Genomic DNA, 16,880 nt, shown 5'->3' with positions numbered 1-16,880 from the left:
TGGACTACGTGACCTTTAAGGGTCCCTTCCAACTCAAATGATTGTTTGATTCTGTGAGAATGAGGGCTGCTCTGAAAGTAATGCTTCCTATTTTATTATGTTGGGGGAAGAAAAAAAAAGAGAGGAAGGGAAAAAAAAAAGCAATATAATTCAGAAAAAGAAAAGAAAGAAACAGAAAAAAAAAAAAAAAGAGTGGTGTTTGTGAGAATAATTGTCAGTGAGAGCTATAAACATCCTTTTATGCACTGAGGGGGAGAGTGAGGGGAAACCAACAGTGGAAGTTACCAGGAGTTAACACTCCTTCGGTCCCCTATGATTCCAAGCTTCTCTTAGGAACAAGCTGCTACTCTTAACATGTCTGTGTTTAGTGGCCCTTGGCATGTGAGGACTTCAACGTACATCTTATACACTCAGAAAGAAGCTACTCCTGACATGCAGCATCACCAGATAACTCAGTCAGTGAGGTGGCATTACATTTCTGTTGTTATAGCACTATGTATATTCTCTACAGGATGTCAGTCCTTCTGCAATAGCACCTAATAGTGAAGGATCATAATATATGAATCACAGTGTATGAAAGTAACGTGACATTTTGAGTTGTGGTTCCCGGAGTGCTCCAAGTGTAACAGGCATCAGCTCAAGAGCAAGTCTTCCTGCTGGAACAACCTTTGATACAATGTTTAATGGATTTATTTTATAGCTTGTGCAGCAATTTTCCTAATTTCCAAATTTCCAAATTGTCATTGTAAAAATTAAAGTTTCATAATGTATGAAACTCACTGCTTAAACTTAATGCATTTTTTAATGGACAAAGTAGAAGCATTTCTTTACATTTTGAAGTTGGAAAGTCATTATAAAAACTAGAAAGAAGTCTAGAACTAGTTTACTTCAAGGAAAAGAATAAACTAAATTCATTCCTTAAAAACACTTGTACATGCTCATGAAGTTTAAAAGTAAAATGTAATTTAATCTATGAATTATCTACACTTTTTCATTCATCATATTTCCATCGTCTGTTTATGAGGGATAAAAATATGAACTACATGAAATCAATGGCTTCTGATAATTTCAACTGAATTAACTTGTGTATCTTTTCCAGTACATGTGATGACGACCAACATTAGCGTTTTTAGTGTCTTTCCACTTTAGTATGCTGTCTAGCCACTGGGTAACTAATCTTCTTGATAGTTCAGTCCACTAAGTTAGTATTACCTTGGAGAAACAGAGGGTAGGTCAGATATTAGAAATGCCATTTTGTGATTCTTACATGTTTTAAAGGGAACCTGAACTTGTGTCAAAAATTTGGTTGCAAGTGCATTTTACAAAATACAAGAACACTCTCTAAAACTCTGCAGCTCAGGTTTTTTTTTTTTTTTTACAAGAATCAATGATAGCTTCAATTAAGTACAGTTTAACTACTTCATGATGACGATGGGCAAATTCTCCAGGTGTCTTTTTTACAACAATATAACAACCAACTTCTCTCTTATGACAATAAGCCATTTGAGGAAGTATATGACATATAGGGTTTTTCTAATGAAAATATAAACTTTTCTCACATTCTATTTAGGCTTTAAACAAAATGTTTTCTTAACCAAATATTACATTTTTTTTCTTTTTCTTGAGGATATACAGGCATTAAAAACCTTAATAGTTCTGCTATCCTTTTAGACTAAAGTTCTTCCAAAATTACATTAACTCTGTGGAAAATCCAATAGTTGCAATAATTAGTTTTACTCATAATGCTGATCAGCTTTGTAGATGTATCACCATGTTCTACTCTGCTGGTTCACCAACAGACCCAAGCTAATGTTGAAAAGAACACATAAGCAAGCAAGTGAGCAAACAGCCTATCTGATCCATTTTTTTCTCAGCTCATGTTAGATCTTTGTCAGGTCAAAATTTTTCGGTACCAAGCTTTTAACTTTGAAAGAATAATCCCCATTTAGCACTTCTGCAGGGTTTTGTAGGAGCAAAGTGCAGTCTGTCAGACAACAGAGGTTGAGATTTATTATTTATTATATTAGAAACATAAATACTGTCTCTTACCTGAATGGCTTTGACATGTGACGCTGGCTGTTTTGACATTTTTAAGACAGTGTCTTATCCCTGCAAGCAAAATGGGAAAGTGTTACAGGCTGTGACATTCTGATACCTAGGGGAGATAAACTAGGACTTAACCCATGCTGCCTCTTGACAGGCATCCATTTCACCTGCCCATCTCCTATTTCCGTTTCAGTTTCAGAGTTGCGTAGGTATTCCTTCTGAATATCAAAAGGAGACAGAACACCTGAGCTTCTCCAATTAATCTTTCATAGCCACAAATGGAGTTCTCTCTTTCACATTAAAAACAATAATGACTACAGATAAACAATCTCTCAAACCTTAATGGCATCGTAAAATGAGCATGAGCTAAAGGAAGTGTTTGAGGATAAACAATGCATGATTGTCACTGACACGGTATGTACGTAGGAGTTATTAGAACTCTAAGTTTAAACCTTCTTTCAAATAAAGCATAACTTGTCACAAAGCATTGATAAATGCAGATATAATCATCTAATTCACACATCGTTGTAATTTCTTCATACATGTAGACTGAAAATGATCAAGACTGTTAAACTGTAACTTTCTCTCTGAGAATTGCTAGGACACAAAGCAGCATCTCTTCCAAGTTTTAGATCATTTGGATTTACTAATTTTCTTTAGCAACCAGAAAATTAAAAAGAAATAATAAAAAATGCTTTTCATATAATTTCATGCAAACATAGAAATACACACTGGTACAAAATTCTCAGTGACAAACACAAAAATCTAACAATTTTGTAAAGGTGAAAAGAGAAAGAAGAATGCAAGGGAGGGAGGAAAGAAAGAAAAAGGAGGAGGAGGAGGAGAAGAAGAAGGAGAAGAAATTTACTATCCCTTTAACTGAATTATAGTCTCAGCCTTTTACTCTTTCACTGAGGTTTATTATTTTAACTGGACTAGTTCTTCATCACTATCTCACTATAATGAAAAATAAGAACAGTAACACTAAAAGTTGATCAGTAAGTACTTGAACATCCATCAGAGAACTCACTGATAACAACCAAATTGTAGCATATTTTGACTACAGTATTTTACCTAACATTGGAAAGGAAATATTGAGAAAAGTAATAAACGGTGTAGGAGATAGCAGAAATACAGTAAGAAATCACAAGTGGGCCAAAGACTTTGTGACTCCAAAGACCATAACATTCCCATGGAGGCAAGTAATAAATTGAAATACTGATCATTGTAGGTTGCCTTCAGACCAGAGTATCAGTCCGAAGTTGTATCCCTGAAGCTGCATGGAAGATTGTTTTTGAGTACTCTCTTATCAGCTTTAAATCTGTTCCTAATTCTGAGCAGAACTTAAAGTGCAGGTGACCTACCATTAGAGGTCTCTCTCTGATTGCACACTCAGCTGTATGGGTTCTAGCTGACCCCAAACTCAGAGGATGTAGGCTTTGGATTTAAATAGGTGGACTGACATTTGTAAGTCAGGAAAAAAAAATCCATCCATGCAAAATGCAAACAGCATTCCAGTGAATCTTTCACTGTGGCACTATGTTGAAATCAGAGATAGTTTAGAAAAGTTCAGAATCCAGTTTGAGGGACAAGACCTTAGTCACTGAAGTTCATAGCAACATGTGCAAAGATTTCAGTAAGCCAAAATTTCAACTAAAGTATTTATTGCACCCTCTTTCCTTTTTAAAAAGTCCTTGCTATGCATAGAAATAAGCATTTCTTGATGACTGCCACACAGCTCACACTGATGCATTGTGCTGTTAATCAGGAGTTGTATTCCAAAAATAAATACAAAACAGCCCACCAGTTTATTGGAAAACAGGGCTCATAATACAGGAAAGTTTAGTTATTTTTTCTTGTCTTTTCCTCTTTCAAATCAGAATGGAAAAATGGGAACAAAAGGGCAGGAAATTAATAGAAACATTTAAAAACACTGCAGGTCTACTTTCTAAACATAGTCACAAAAATATTCAGGCTAAGGTAAACTCTCCTGTCTTGTGTGTCTGCATTGCAGAAACAGTGCTCCACAGTTCTGTGGCTACCTCAAACAAATGGGTAGGGATTTACAAGGAATTTCTACTTTAAAAGAAGTGCAATCGTGCTCCTCAGTGAAATCCTCTGAGCTTGCAGAGATTGCAATCAGACTCCTGTTCCTAAAGACAGATGTATGATACAGTTGTGTAGGACTGCTTTCGGAGGAGGTGATTTTCCGACCAGTTTATGCTGTCCTCATTACTGCTGGAGAAATCAGGACAACAGCACACCACTGAGTAAAAATAGACTATCTTCCCCAGCTCTTTCCTCTTCCTTCCCTCTCCTGATCTTCCCTCCAGAACAGTACTGACTGTCAACCATAGCAAAATAAACCCCACATTACAGATGCATCTACTACTGAAGTAATTACTGTATTCATATAGTGTCTGTATTTTTTTTTTCCAGGTGTCTCAGAAAGTTAAGAGTGCTGCACTGACTTTTTCTGGCATTCTACTCAAATCTGCAAACTTGGACAAATCATTCTCCGCAGTCACTTCCATGGCCAAATTTCCCATGTGCAGGCTCAGAGAAGCAGTAAAGGCACACAGCCTTTACGTTCCGGTGCCTTTTGGACTGCCCCATACCTTACCTCTTACCTTTTATGGTCTGCATGCTGAGCCAAACTTAGGAAGCAGCAGCAACAGATTTCAGTTCCGAGCTGTTTAATGCCAGGCTGCCCCTGCAAATTCCTGTGCTTTCTTCACTTCCCAATGAAAGTAACCACTACTTTTTGTAGGCTGATAAAAACCTGCGATGTGAAAAGATCCTTAAAAAACAAAGGACCTATCTACTGTCCCTCTGCTAAAAATAATTTCTGACAGGGCTGCAGAAAGATAATGAGCTGACTGATTCAATTTGCTTTAAATGCAATGAGGTATCATAATGCCATCTTTTGTAATCTGCACAAGAGATGCACAGTAGCTTACACACACCAGGAGGGACTCCCCCCAGCTGAATGCTGTCCTTTTCCCCCCTGCTGTACTTACAGCATCAAGCACAAAGGCTATTTTGGACACAGAACTGCAGTGTATTATCTTATTAAAAGGCTTAGACAGGAACCACATCACTATGGAACCCAGCTAGCACAAATAAAGAAAAGAAACTCTCACTTCACAGCTTCCTGAGTATTACTACATGCTGTAAGGAAATGCTATAATATTTCCTGTAATGCAGTTCCCACCACCACTATTACCTGTTAAACTAACAGTGAGAGACTACCTCTCTTACCACCAACACCTCCCACAACATTTCACTAGATGTAGCATATAGAAAACAATAAGCATGTACCTATGTACTGTAGCATTTAAGCTAATACGACTGTGCTGCTTATGAGTCAGCAGGCATTTAAACAAATGTTTTAAATCTTCTAAGATCCTCGCAGCCGATGAAGCAATAACTATAATGATCTGCTCTAAATACTGTGCACAAGACATTAAAACAAGCATAAAAACAGAACTACAGCAACCTCACAGCCCGCTATTAAAGAATTTTCGTAAGTCTTTTTTTAATTGACCCCTTTAACATTAGCTTACTTATCTAGTTACATAAGAAAAGTTCCAAACCGTCAAATGAGTATATACACCTTCCGATGCTGAAAGAGGTACCTTCTTCTACTGGCTGAATTATTGACTGTGATCCGCCAAATGTGTCTGAAACAGCTCTGATGCTTTCAGCCTGGACGGCACCGAGAGCTGCTCCAGGCTGGAGTGGAACTCGGCTGAGAAGCAAAGTGTAAAAGAGAATTCCTGTCATAGCTTCCAGTTGTTCTTCCTAAATATAGCATTTGATTCACCCTGTAACTTGGTCCCCTGTGACACTTGACCATCGTAAAACCAGGGCTCAAGTGTCAAGCAGTAGGTGTTGAAGGAACACACCTTTGGGTCCTTTGCATGCCCTCCCTCTCCCTGAGGCACATGATGGTGGGAGGTAGTACACATCTCCTCCAGCGGTGTGTGGGGCAGCACATGCCTCCCTCCTGCCACATCAGAGAAAGAAATAATTATGAAGACGTAATTATGAAGAACTCACCTCAGTGGGACTATCTAGGGGAGGTGAATGTCACACCAGCATTGCTATGTTGTTGCTGAGTTGGGAGCAAACCTGCCCAAGGGTCTTGGCTTGCTGTTCCTGCACGCAGGAGAGCTGTGCTGGCAGGAAGGAGAGCTCCTGAATTGGTGAGGAGATGGCTGCTGGTCGTTGAAAGGTAGGGCATATGGATGAAGAAAAGCCAAAGGAAAAGTGTGTGGGGAAGCTCATATAGTTAATAAAGACATGAAAAGTTATTATACAGTTGTGCTCACGCTACCTGTGAGTGCTGCAGTCAAGTGAAGGAGATGAGTGAGTCATGTGTGGGGCACAGCCTCATTTTCCCACTTCTGTAAGTGCAACCTTCTGTCCATTACAGCTTCAGAGGAGTGAACTTTCCTCTTGCTCTGCTATGCCTGTTTTCCACTGACCCACAGCACTAACTGCAAAAACAGCAGCGTCATCACTGGTGTTATTGGGATTATCCCCCTCTACTCTGCCCTTGTGAGGGCCCATCTGGAGTACTGTGTCCAGACCTGGGGCCCCCAGTATACAGGATGGATGTGGTGCTGTTGGAGGCAGTCTGGAGGAGGATCACAAAGATGATTAGAGAGCTGAAGCACCTCTCCTATAAAGAAAGGTTGAGGGAACTGGGCTTGTTCAGTCTGAAGAAGAGAAGGCTCTGGGGAGACCTCATTGTGGCTTTCCAATACTCAGTGGGAATTTATAAACAGGAGAACTGACTTTTCTCACAGTCCAACAGTGACAGGACAAGGAGCAATGGCTTTAAACTAAAAGAGAGGAGATTTAGGTTAGGTGTTACACAGAAATTCTTTCCTCAGAGGGCAGTGAGGCTCGGCCACAGCTGCCCAGAGAAGCTGTGGTGCCCCATTCCTGGAGGCACTCAAGGCCAGGTTGGATGGGGCCCTGGGCAGCCTCAGCTGATCGGGGGCAGCCCTGCCCACAGCAGGGGTTGGAACTGTGTGGGCTTTAACTTCTCCTCCAACTTAAACCATTCCATGATTCTATGATACTACACAACCACTTGCTGCTGGAGAAGGATATGGCAACTTCTGAGGGACGATCAACAAGTTCCAAAATTATGCCAAAATATGGTTGCGATTGTGATTTCAGGGAGGATTTCCCTTGACTTTAACTCACTTGACACGCCACTCATTTCATTTCAACTACCTCAAAGAGGAAGATGACATCCCAGACCACTTCATTAAGCCAGTGACTCACACTCTGCTGCCCTTTTTCCCAAGAGAGCTGTCATCTGGAAGCAGCTTATAAAGTTGATGACTTGCTTTGGCAGCTTGCAGGCTATTCATAGCCCCTTCATTACCAGGAAAGGCGCACAGGAAGGCATGCCACAGGCACATGTGTTTGGGTTGAGTCCAGCTGAGGTACAGAGGGCAATCAGGCCCTGCCAGTGAGGCCCCTGGCCTACCCAGAAAGGCCAGGCATAACTGTTACGAAGTGTCTTGAGGTTTAAGAAGAATATTACACTTGAAACTTGGCAGAGTTCATAACAGCTCACAGGTCTTTTCCTAGAATGCAGAAGTTTGTTCTGTTAGGGTCTAAGGTCATGCTTTCCAGGTAGTTGAGGCCATGTTAAAGCAAAGTTGGTATTACATAAATGACTTACATAAATGACATAAATGACAATGTACCTCTTCTTGAAGAATCATATTTAGAATGTAAGTATTAGAAGGCAGTGAAAGAGGTGGTATATTTTTGTAATATGGTCTTGTGAATCAATTTATTCCAACTTATATTACGATTATCATAATAATAATCAGCTTTGGGATACAAGAAGCGGACAGAGTTCTTTCCTCCATGTGCTGTTAAATTAGCAAAGGTTCTGTAGTTCAAACCATGCCATTGCTTTCATTTTGTAAACCCAATGTCTCAGAAATATGTCTGAGAAAGATCAAGTCAACACTGTGTCCTGCAACATTTTCATAATATAGAAATACAACAGGTAACTTAAGTGACGCTCAAGCAGGAAGAGAATTTACCTATGTCACTTACCTAACACTCATGGACTAGCACATCTAAAAGGTGTTAAATAGCTGTGATTGAAGGGAAAACACAAGTTTTATCACTAAAAGAAGAAAATGTAGTTCTGTGTAGTTGTCAACGGGAAAATAAAAGGCATTTTTTACAATAATTTATTAGGGTATGACTGCCTTTGACTAACCACTAGGATGCACAGCCCCATGACTTGCAGATTCATCTGTGAAATACATCCAGCCCATGACTTAATAAGTAAATCATGAGACATATGTGCATTTCAAATGACAGACTAAGTGCATGATGTGTTAGGGGCAGATAACAGTACACTGACACACAGCATGTAAACTTATTGCCCTGCGTCCTAAGATCCAAAAAGACATAGTAACTACTTTTTTTTTTTTTTTTTTTTGAAGTAGGAAAATCCCAATACAGTTCAAAATATACTTCTGTTGCATTTCTAGAAGCTTGACTAATTAACATGCTGGAACAGCTTATTAGTTTTGAAAACAAAGTTGATGGTTAACAGAAATGTGTATGTACCTTTCTTCTTGACTAGGATGTTTCACTGTGTAATGTCTGAATTGTTTCTTTAGTCTGTCACTACTTAATATGCTTATTTAAATGTTTTGCCCTTTGAGAAATCTCATGAGCATAGATATAACTTCCCTGAGGCTCCTGAAAGAAAAACATTTTTCTCCTATAGTTCAAAATATTGCAGTGTAATTCAAGCAATGTAATACAAATAAAAATGCAGGTAAACAAAGGAGTAGCCACAATATCAGTTCACATGAAATAAAACTTCTTTACAGTAAGAAGTTAACAAATACATTCCTAGAACTTTCCTTCAGTTTACTGGGTAGTAGCAATTTGTACCTTAGTATGTTTGGCATACTGTAATATATTTGACCATGTAAAGCTTTGCTTGATTATCTTATTTTTAGCTCTTTTACAATTTATTGCCAGGCAAAAAAATAGTGGGAACAGACTATTAAGTATTTGGTTAATTAATTAACTTTATTTGAATTGTTTGGCAAAGAATATTAAGATTCAGGCTGCAGTGCAAGATAAACTGTTTTCCTCATTCAATATACATAGGTTTGGAAGCTACTGACATTTAAAAAAATCACAATAATGACTAAGGTTTAAAAATAAGAAACCTGTTATCAGTCCAATTTATCAGAGGACTAAGCTAGAGGATCCTGGAGAAAAAAAGAACACTCTATTTTCTAACCCACACAAATTTTGTTTGTACGTTTGGGCGCTTTCTCCCTCAAAGAGTTTTGTACTCCAGTTAACAACTGTTTGGTGCAGAAACTTGATGAAAGAGAGAATTTTAGCAGTGGTATCATCATATGAAGCTAGACAGAACAACAATATATATATTTATATACACCAGAGCTAGCAATGACTTGGCATTCTCACAGCCAATACTTATTCTTGTCTTAAAATAAAAATACCTGTGACTCCTGTATTTCAGAAAGACTGACAGATCTCAACTGCTTTGTCAAAAGAAATGTTATTTGAGGAAGTACCATCTACTGTTTATTCCTCCCAGTTTCCCCTAATCTATATGTTTCTCAATATCCAGAGAAATTCATCACTTTGAGTTTCTACTTGTACAGCTCTGCCAACAACAGTAACGCCAGTCTGTTTCAATAATGAATGGCATAAAAAAGTGTGCAAAAATGTTTGCTATTATCTAATGGACAGGAAATCAACAAACATATCTAAATTAGCTGGTTTTGTTTCTGTGATGTTTCTGAGCTGCTAAATATCAATTCAGCTCCTGCATGCTCTCTTTCTATTCTGTATAAAAGCATGGTGATTATTACCACAGACTATTCCATCAAGAAATAATTAGCCTTGTATTAGAAAATGGTCTCACTAGAGGCTGCCAGTGACCTTGTTCTAAATTTCAGAGTTCCAGCATCTTTTAATAGCTTTGTTAGCATCATCTAAGAACTTGTATTAAGTTCTAAAAACTGCATTACGAATATAACCCACACAAATATTAGAACATCACAGCTTTGACCACTGAATTACCCAAAAAGCTATACTCTCTGTTGCTTTTTATTCTGTAAAATTCTTACATGCTTTGAGTAACTGAAATGTGATGATGATATAAAAATAGCAAATTTGTTTCCACTTTCCTCCTGGGAAATTTTAGCCACTAAAAGCTGATATCATAATAAAGAGCAGAAGTACTGGCAGATTTTGAGGGCAATATGAATTTTAAGTGACATGCTGATTGTGTAAACATCCTGCCTGTTACAGTGATTCAGCATAATTTGGAAAAGATACAAAAAACATGACATTGAACCATCAGATTTTGTTCTGGGCATACAATTTTGAAGGAAAAAAAGAAAAAAAAGGAAATTAATGAATCGTTAATGAAATTATGTGCAGAAGGCCATCCATCATTTTCACAAATGAGGATAATTCAAATGTGCCTGTAGTATCTAAGAGACTTCTTTGATGTAGTTGATTACATCATCAGTTGAGTACATCATCAGTGGATTACATCTGCTCTACGATATTACCTCTCATCTTCAGTGGTCAAATTAAGAGGTCTCACCAGACATACAGAAAGGAATTTTGCCATTCTATGCAGTTAGTCCAAAGATGAACAAGAGCTAGGTACAGATATATCAAAGGAACTAAGGGCTCAGTAGCATATAAAGCAATGTACTTGTTTATTAAGCATGTAATTAAATTTCAGTTTTGAAGGTGTTCAGCTCACAGGCAAAGTTCCTGCTCTTGGAGCAAATGTAGTAGACTTGAGTAGGGCATCCAGCAAAGGACTAACAAAGAAAACAAAGATTCCTCACCTACATAGCAACAAAAAAAAAAGGCATAGCTGAGACATGAAAAATCTGTCTGGCTAGGAAGATGGATCCAGAATGAGGGAGTTAAGGCAATGCACTGGAAGCAGAATATCAAGGACATTAAAAAGAAATTAATGCCTTCAGATAAAAAATAACCAAATTCAAGGACAACTTTGTCAAGTTGCTGAATCACACATGATTGATCAGTTGCTATATTTGGTTTATATTTGTATCTGCTGAACAGAAAGTAAAAGCTGAAGATTGATAAACTGTAGGTGTGAAGATTTTTAAAGTTTGAATCAATATCAGAACACTTATCTTAGTTCCTATGAGTCATAAGGAAAAAAAAAAAATCCTGAGCTTCTCCTATCTCCAAAGTTTTAAAAAATAAGGTAATGAATGAATGCTTTCTGTGGTGAAGATATGAATAAATCTACTAGTCATACCTATCCATCCAGCAGTCAAACATGATCTCTATCAAACTTTATTTGTATTGAATCAGATCTGATGCAGTAACAGTTTCAGTCATTAGCAATCTCCTGCCATACAAACTTTGGACTCATTCAGAAAAAAAACTGTCAACAGAAATCAGTGTTGGCACAGGAAGACCACTAAAGTTCTCCAGCTGGTAGCTTCTAAACGATGCTTCTCAACACAGTATCAAATCTCAGGCGTTAAAAATAGTATAAAAAGTTTCTGTTAGGAAATGGCCCAAAGTATTTTCTATAATCTTCGTGTATTACTTTATACCCATATGAAGTAGGGTTGTAGACTGGTATTATCTTCTGTCCAAGGATAGCAAAGACCCTCAAAAAAGAAGCTGTAAATATTAAGCTGCTTGATTCAGTCACATCAGGCTGTGCAACACAGGGGGTAGCCCTTCAAAGCGCAGTTCAGTTCTCGAGGGTTGGACCTAACAGTGGTGCTTGAAAATCATTTGTCCTGAATATGACTTTTGAGAACTGCCGGCTGCTCTGTATTTCCTGTGCCCACCAACTGTCAGTGAGGTGATGGGATATTGTATTTGCATACTGAGTAGAGTGCTGCAGGAAGACGCTCACAGCTTTCTTAGAGCCAACTTTCAAACGGATGATTTATTTTTATCAAGGAAGAGGAAATGTCCTTACTTCAGGTTCCGAACATAGAATAACTTATGTAAGGCAAAACTGTGGTTTTGTCACAGGCAGTCCCCACGCACGCAGATGACAAGAGGCAGGGGGGATTTGTAGCACTGGGAAATTGCAAAACTTAGTTTATCTGCTGCCTGGGGGGCAAAGTGGACATGAAGCAGCTGCTGCTTGCAGCCTGATCCTTGAGGCAAAACAAAACCAGCAAGGGTGTAGCTGAGTGCTATGCTGTGCTGAAGTGACTCAGGAGCTACTTCAGCCTTCTGTACAGGCAAGGCAGGCAGTGAAAACCTCATATGTTCCTCCTGTGCAAGGCCTTCCTGTTAGAACAGCTGAATACCTTATACACAGAGGTTAATACAAGCAATTCAAGCAGTATATCTGCTCAACAGTGAATCAAAAACGGCTTTGTCTTCATCAAAGTGTTATCTCACTTTGACTAACACAAGCTAAGTGCAGTATTTTCCCTAGGGTTCAAGGCTGCCCTGCAGCTTTTGGGATTCAGACTAGATGGATCTAATGCTGTCACGTGTGTATATTTCAGGTTACAGTGAGCATGAAACGATACCCATTAAAAGGAAAGTGTTTCTTTATTGCGCTGCAGTAGAACAGGGATTTGTGTACCTAGGCATTTCACAAGTAATTTCAAGCACAGAAAAGCACAATAGCTGTTTGGCGTTATCTTCCCATGTGTGCTCTCCTCCTTCACTGGCTGAGCCCTTTGTTTTCTGCAGTTCAGATAAATCTATTTTCAAGGACAGACTTATAAAATCACAGAAGTATCCCAGCACAAGAGCTAATGCTAAACAGTTACTCTGCAGTAGAAATTCTATGCTTTTCCTCATATGCAAGGTCTCAACAGCTGCAGAGAGCGCAAAGCCAAACAGTTTAGCAAACAAGACTACCATCTAAAATGAGCAGTGGAAGCCCAAAACTATTATTAATACAGAATTTAATTCTAGATTAACGTTTGAGCCACAGATCTCAAAATTCTGTATTTCCTTCAGGATTATGTTGTTATATATATATATACATAGTGTGTATATATATGTAAATATAGTCTTATGCCCATTTCTCCTTGGAGCACAACAGCTTTGGAGGACCTTTTTTTGATGCAATTTCAGTTGTGATGTGCCTAAAAGACTTACGACGGATGAGTAAGTGCTGAGAACTGATAGCAATTAAGAAAGACCTGTAGCTTTTGTTATAGATCAAGCACAAGTTACCAACAGTTGATGAAAAAGCATATACAACTACTCTTTGTAACAGACAAACATAATAAAGGCATGTTTCTATGAATGTTTGTGCTTTTCCTTTATTTAAATTGTTTATATGAATAGTAACCTAAGAACTGATTTCATTTGTTTTAAGCATCGAAGTCCCACCTTTCCAGCATGTAATTTTTGGTAAAGAGGTTAACTAATGCAAACAAATGCTGAAACTAAACAGAATGCTTTGACCTCATTTGTATTTGAATAAAGCAAGACTGTTTTGCACTTTAGTTGGAACATTATATATATATATATTGTAAAGTATTCTGTTCACTAGGCAGAGTAAGGGTCAAAAGTTTTTTCTTTCCTTGTTTGGGTTCCAGTTTAAAATACCATGCATATTGCATGACTACTCTCATTACTGAATTTTTTCCATATTCTGAGATTTTTAGATAACAATTCTAGTAAAGTAACTACTTTAGATGGGTGTTTGTTGTTCGAACACTTATAAGCAACACTCTATACATTTCTCTAGGGTGCCAGTCTGTTCATCTCTCATGTGTCAGGTTTCTTCTTTTCTCTGATCTTTACATTCCTTCCAGCTGCAATAGCCAATCCTGCATAAGTGCTTAATGGATCACCCATTTCATCTTTATCCATTTATTTCTTCTTGTTCGCATCCTTCTCTGTGCTTAAAATTCTGCAAACATTCATGTACTCCATGAAAGCAGTCTAGTCCTTCATTTCAAGTCAGCACAGGAACTTATGCAGAATCAAGGCCACGTTTTGTTCCAGCCTTCCTTTCCTCTGTTTAGCTCATCTCAAAACCCAGCAACAGGGTAACAAATATAATTCAAAACATATCTAAGAGCCCATTTGTTGTCCTCAAGGCTCAAACACTTTTCCAACCAAGTCACATTCTGATTGTATTGATTTCAAACTGGCAAAATCCACATTTAGCAGATCTTAGATCTGAGTCTGTGATGAACTGTGAGAAGGTGCGATTTCCCTGGGGCCCAGCAAACCCCTCTAACATTAGTGCTTTTGAAAGTGCTATCAAGACTGTAATTTTATTTTTACCCTGCAATGTGTCATGTACCCAGCACGACAAAATCTGAATAATTGTTTATCTATTTCAGTAATATGTGAAAGTCCAAGAGATTAATTATTAGATATGTTCATAATTATTTTTAGAAAAAGGTATTTGTTACGTCTATAAAAGGATGTGTATGATATTAATTCACTAACTTCTTTTGATAATATCCTAACTCATGTACTATTAACAAATTCTGTTTGGTATTTACTTGCCTAATTACATTTAATCACTATTGCTATGCTATTAATTTTTCCTTTAAAGTTTTTGCATGGACTTAAGATAACATTGCATGATGACTGATGTATATCCTTTTTTAATGTTCTTCTATATTCACCCTTTGGAAGTCTACTCATGCCCTCCCATCAGTGCACACCTCAGCTGTAACTTCTAAAACTATGAGAGTTAGACAGCATTGTGATGACTTACAGACGCTGCACACTGACCTAAATACTGTATTTTGTTTTAGTCACTACTTCAGTGTAGTATGGGAATGTGAAGAAAAACAAGTGGTAGCAAAGAGCATGCACCAGTACTTCTGCTACCTCCTAAATAATTTTAAATTAGAAATCCTTAATCCTGAAAACTTTAATTTTAAAAACACAAAATGCAGTTTCTCCTGTAACACTTTACAGTCTACAATGGTCTCACTCTAAAGGAACGAGGATTAATTTTGCCTTTGAGCCATCAGCAAATTACCACGAAAGTTATGTGAGTTAAAACAGTGGGGCTAAGAGTGCTCTAGTTCACTCAAAACTTCTTATACATTCCAGAAAATTCTCATCTGAGTTTGCTTTCTTGTGGTGAACTTTCCAGCTATAAAACATAGACTGCGCATTTTAGTCACATTTCCTTTTAACTGCACTGCCAATTTCTATGCAAAGTCAACACAATTCAATTCTTTATTCTGTATGGTATACTAAGTGGACATTGAAGAAAAAGATAATATTGTTGCAAAAGCAGTTTACCGACTGGATCTTTTAAGCAAGAGGCACTGCGCCCATTTTTGTATGCTTGATTTCACAGAGACTTTCACCACTGTAAGCACTAATGTTCACAACTGTGCAAGTGTGATTGTCCTTTATTGCTTCCAAAGATGACAACTAGAGTAAATGTTTTACATTCATATTTAATGCATGTTGGTCATTTTTATTGCATGTAGGGCTGTGTACATTTCCCATAATTCTTCTGTTTTTACACTGGAATGGAATCCCTTCCACAGTTCTTGAGATATCAGTCAACAGATCCGATATAAACGTAATGGTTTAAGGACAACGGAAAATCTGAAGCGTGCGGGAAAAGCACCTCCAGCTTGAGCAGAAAGACAAAGAAGTTCAGCAGAGGAGAAGAGAGGCCAAGTGTCTATTACCAGCTCTCACTTGCCCCTGCAATGGCCAGTCACAATGGACTGGCCAGACTTGGACTCTATCTTACAAATACAATAAAATTTTCAAGGCCAGGCTGGATGTGGCTCTGGGCAGCCTGGTCTGGTGGTTGGCGACCCTGCACATAGCAGGGAGGTTGAAACTACATGATCATTGTGGTCCTTTTCAACCCAGGCCATTCTGTGATTCTATGATTCTAAAATCTAGGTTTTGTATTCCCTTTTCTTGCTTGGCCTACCCAACTCCCATATATCAGCTCTTTGGCAATGCTGTGTTATCAGTAAAAAGAAAGGGAGCAAGAAAGAGCCCAGGAGCTCAGAGCTGAGCACAGACACCAGTAGAGCTCTTGAAAACACAACTGCTACAAAGCTTTCTGTGTGGAAAATACAGCTTGTGGTTGGCGTTATGAACTCCCAGCTGCTCCACAGCTCAGCCTGTGAACCCACAGACCAACACATCAGAGCTGAAGAGCTGACAGAGTAAGTTTTTTTAGTAGAGGCGTCTTGAGTGCTGACAGAGGCCAAGGAAAATGTATCTGGTGCACACGGGGAAAGGTGAACTGGAAACCACAAACTGCAAAGGGCTCCCCCACTGCTGGTGACTTCATTGCTAAAAAGAACTTTTTAGAAATAATGGGCTAACTGAGAGCATGATAGTGGCTTGTGTTTATTCAGTTTTGGGGGGAAAAGGTCAACGTCACCATCTGTACAGGATAATAAGTACCACTTTTCCTTATTCTTCGCTTTGCGCTTGTCTGCCTTTAGCGCTCACGGTTTGAGTTAAACCAGAAAAGCTCTGAGAAACCAGCTCTGAAGACGTGCGATTGCGAAAGCAAAGCACAACCCACCAGAGGCAAAGAAGCGACGTCACCCCTCAGGCAAACCGGGCCGCGGGGGGGGCGGGGCTCCTTCCGTATTGCCCCTCCCACCCCCATCCCGAGCCAATTGCGCAGGTGCGGTCATGCCGGGTTCACCACGAGAGGGACGGACGGACGGCTCTTAGCGCACGCGCGTCGCTGGGCGGGGTACGCCTCCACGCGTTCCCCCAGTGCCGTGACGTCACGGCGTCACCTGCCCAATCTCGATGCGGTTCCCGGAAGTGTCCGTGTGGATAAT

General features: G+C 38.8%; 1 protein-coding gene and 1 long non-coding RNA gene across 8 annotated transcripts in view; one reads left to right on the top strand and one right to left on the bottom strand.

Moving 5' to 3' along the window:
* LOC121109221 overlaps positions 1–4,677 on the top strand; it is a 36,092-nt gene extending 31,415 nt beyond the window's left edge. Inside the window, exon 3 of the long non-coding RNA XR_005849356.2 lies at positions 4,486–4,677. This is a non-coding gene — a long non-coding RNA (uncharacterized LOC121109221). The remainder of the gene's footprint in view (positions 1–4,485) is intronic.
* Positions 1–6,188, bottom strand: part of SMPX (small muscle protein, X-linked) — a 44,433-nt gene extending 38,245 nt beyond the window's left edge. For 2 of the 7 annotated variants that reach the window (XM_001234018.7, XM_040702194.2), the window contains exons 1-2: positions 5,663–5,788; positions 2,050–2,109 (exon numbers count right to left, since the gene is read on the bottom strand). In XM_001234018.7, coding sequence (XP_001234019.1) covers positions 2,050–2,088 — 39 coding nt within the window. In that variant the 5' untranslated portion in view covers positions 2,089–2,109; positions 5,663–5,788. Of the gene's footprint in view, positions 1–2,049; positions 2,110–4,676; positions 4,829–5,642; positions 5,789–5,954; positions 5,987–6,108 lie in introns of those variants that run through there. The other 5 variants (XM_046943372.1, XM_040702190.1, XM_040702186.2 and 2 more) reach the window with 5 other exon arrangements.
* Positions 6,189–16,880: the final 10,692 nt, after the last annotated feature.

This window comes from Gallus gallus, chromosome 1, assembly GCF_016699485.2.
Source record: "Gallus gallus isolate bGalGal1 chromosome 1, bGalGal1.mat.broiler.GRCg7b, whole genome shotgun sequence".
Taxonomy (NCBI): Eukaryota; Metazoa; Chordata; class Aves; order Galliformes; family Phasianidae; genus Gallus; species Gallus gallus.
Note: the sequence above shows the minus strand (reverse complement) of the source record. Positions and strands in the feature narration are given on the sequence as shown.